This window comes from Strigops habroptila, chromosome 4, assembly GCF_004027225.2.
Source record: "Strigops habroptila isolate Jane chromosome 4, bStrHab1.2.pri, whole genome shotgun sequence".
In the NCBI taxonomy this organism is placed as follows: domain Eukaryota; kingdom Metazoa; phylum Chordata; class Aves; order Psittaciformes; family Psittacidae; genus Strigops; species Strigops habroptila.
In genome coordinates, this window is record NC_046358.1 from 84,272,252 (window position 1) to 84,275,050 (window position 2,799).

The 2,799-nt window shown below is 45.3% G+C and overlaps 1 protein-coding gene across 1 annotated transcript; it reads left to right on the plus strand.

Annotated features, from left to right (window-relative positions):
- The first annotated feature begins 1,010 nt into the window (after positions 1 to 1,010).
- On the plus strand, positions 1,011 to 2,353 carry C1QTNF8 (C1q and TNF related 8). Its single transcript, XM_030483516.1, has 2 exons — positions 1,011 to 1,236; positions 1,806 to 2,353. Exons 1-2 carry the CDS (start codon positions 1,011 to 1,013, stop codon positions 2,351 to 2,353), a joined length of 774 nt encoding a protein of 257 aa, XP_030339376.1.
- The last annotated feature ends 446 nt before the right edge of the window (positions 2,354 to 2,799 follow it).

The window sequence follows — 2,799 nt, forward strand, 5'->3', positions numbered from 1 at the left end:
AAGGCCCAAAAAAGCATCGCTCCAAAATGTGTCTTCTATGAAACACCACTGCAATCAGTAGAATGACACTAATTATACATGCTATGAGGAGGCAGTTGCTAATCTCTCCTGCTCCAATCCCTTCCTAGGAAGGAGGGTGATGGGGAGCTAGAGAAAACTCATCTTTTCTGTGCACCAACTGAAGCATTTCCTTTCTGTTCATTTCACCCAGTATTCAGGGCCTTTGGATCTTATCAGTAGCAGATGAAATTATCTCAAAACCCAGTGTCTATGCAGAGCAAATCAGAGTTCAGTCTGTTCATTGCAGCTATTTGGGTTTCCATTCTGCCCATTCGAAAATAAGAATGGAAAGAGTACACAAATTCTGATGGGAGGACCACACGGGTATGGACAAAGCCAAATAGCTTGGTGAAGTCACCTTGGAAAGAGGTTATCAGCAAGAGGCTGTAAGAGACTAAAAAGAAGTGCTTTTGATTCCTTTTAGTTTCATATCCCTCCAGAAATCCCCTTACAGAACCCCCAAACCAAAAATGTTTAGGCTCTATATATTTAAATAAAGATCCATTTTCTGCACCTGATTCTGAGTTTTTCAGGATGGTGATGTAATAACCAACAGAACCTCTTACAAGGGCTGTTCCAACAGCAGCCAGGCAGCAAGCATGCCTTGAGCAGAGCTTGCAATGACAGCTCCAAGCATCTCAACATGAGCTTCTGGTATCAGCATGTCATGGTTTGGTTTTTCTCTATTGTTTACCTGGTGTCCCTGGTCAGATATTTCAACTGCAGGTAATGAGAGGCAGGGATTACCTTCTCCATTGCTTGTAAACACTATGCAGTGGGGCTCCCTTCCTACATGGAGTCTCCTGGTGCCACTACAAGATAAGCTAATAATTAATCAGAAGAATTGCACCCTGTGGTAGCATTAACAGATGGCCCATCAGCAGCTCTGATTTGAATCACTGTGTTAATAATGTCTGTTCCTTTGCTCGGTCCAGCTGGCTCTGCTGAAGATGAGCCCTGTGCTTCTCCTGCTCTTGGTGTCCACTATCAACGTTGGTGCTGTGCTGGAAAAGGGTCTGCCGAGACGGGAACCGCGGCGCCTGTCATGTGTGAGATGCTGTGGGCCTTCAGAGCAGCCCATCTCCATCATCTCCTCACGATACACAAGGATGAGCAGTGACCCTGCCTATTCAGTACCCAAAGTCCAGCCCACTATAGATATCACCATCCTCAAAGGTGGGTAGAGCTGACTACTGTGATAACATCCTGTATATTACTTGCTCACCCTCATTTTGCAAGCTGTGCTCCTCCCTACACCAAGAAATTCATATACTTTGCCCAAAATACGGTCAAAGGATGGCACGGCATAGGCTGTAAATGTGTGCAAGTGGAAGAGTTGGCAAAAGGCTCTTATCCATAAAAAAAAAAAATCCCAGAATCACTGAAGCTTAGCTCACTAAAAACCAGATACGAAGAGTATCATAGAATTACTAAACAGCAGAGTAAGAAACTAGCAAAGATGCTCATTCACTTTTCTCTCTGCGCCTTTTGTGTCTTAGTAAGGGAGGCAAACAAAAATCAAGTATACAAAATAGAAGAGGTGCCAGGAATCCTGTGAGTGGGAACACATGAATCAGACAAATCCAACCACCTCTCTCAGGCCCAAATCTGACCTCAGGAAAATCAATAACTTTTAATGCTCTAAACCCTACACTAAGGGCTTGTTTGTCTGTAGCAGGATGTATGTATCTGCAGCTTGGACTTCACATCCTTGTGTTTGACAAGGTTTTCCTTTATGCTCACAGGTGAGAAGGGAGAAATGGGAGAAAAAGGGTACCCTGGAGCAGTTGGGAAGGAAGGAGAAAGAGGGCTACGTGGCTTTAATGGAAGGAAGGGACAGAAAGGTCAGCCTGGCCCACAAGGGCATTCCTGCAAGCAGCTCTATGCTGCATTCTCGGTGGGTCGGAGAAAACCCCTTCACAGCTCAGACTATTTCCAGCACGTCATTTTTGACACAGAGTTTGTGAACCTCTACAAGCACTTCAACATGTTCTCGGGGAAGTTCTTCTGCTATGTGGCAGGAATCTACTACTTCAGCCTCAATGTCCACACCTGGAACTTCAAGGAGACCTATCTGCACTTGATGAAGAATGAGAAAGAGGTGGCCATCCTCTATGCCCAGCCCAGCGATCGGAGCATCATGCAGAGCCAGAGCCTGATGCTGGACCTGCAGGAAGGAGATGAGGTCTGGGTGAGGATGTTCAAGCGGGAGAGAGAAAATGCCATCTACAGTGAGGAGTCTGATGTTTACATCATCTTCAATGGCCATTTAATCAAGCCAGCTGTAGAGTAGCCATTCATCAGCTTTAGGCTTAAAGCTTTGGCAGATACATTAGTGTCTTCCCTCTTAGAAATGCATATGTCTACTTCACTTGGAAGGATCACAGGCCTCCTAGCCTGCTGACAGGGTTGTCCATCCATGCCAGGGACACCTGTATGGATGGAGGTGACTGTTTCAAGGTGATGCAAGTTACACAAGTACTGAGAGCACCCTATGTATCTGGGAGAAAATGCAGAAGGCTCCAGTTCTGCAGCCCTATATAGGTCCCCAGTAACACCCTTAAGGAGTTTGCCACATTGGTAGCAAAACTTTAACTTTGCTCCGCTTTAGAGAAGATACTTTAGGTATATCTAAGGATCATCTTCAGACACCAGTTATCTGGGTGCTAGTTAAGGAATGCTGTTACTCCTACAACAATACTTGAGTATCCTTGTAGTGTGCAGTGTTGCTGATAAGCA

Bases quoted from the DNA above. Each gene is read 5' to 3' on its own strand.
- C1QTNF8 (XM_030483516.1), top strand. From the start codon at position 1,011: ATGAGCCCTGTGCTTCTCCTGCTCTTGGTGTCCACTATCAACGTTGGT. The intron at 1,237-1,805 runs GTGGGTAGAGCT...TTATGCTCACAG, and splicing joins AGATATCACCATCCTCAAAG to GTGAGAAGGGAGAAATGGGA.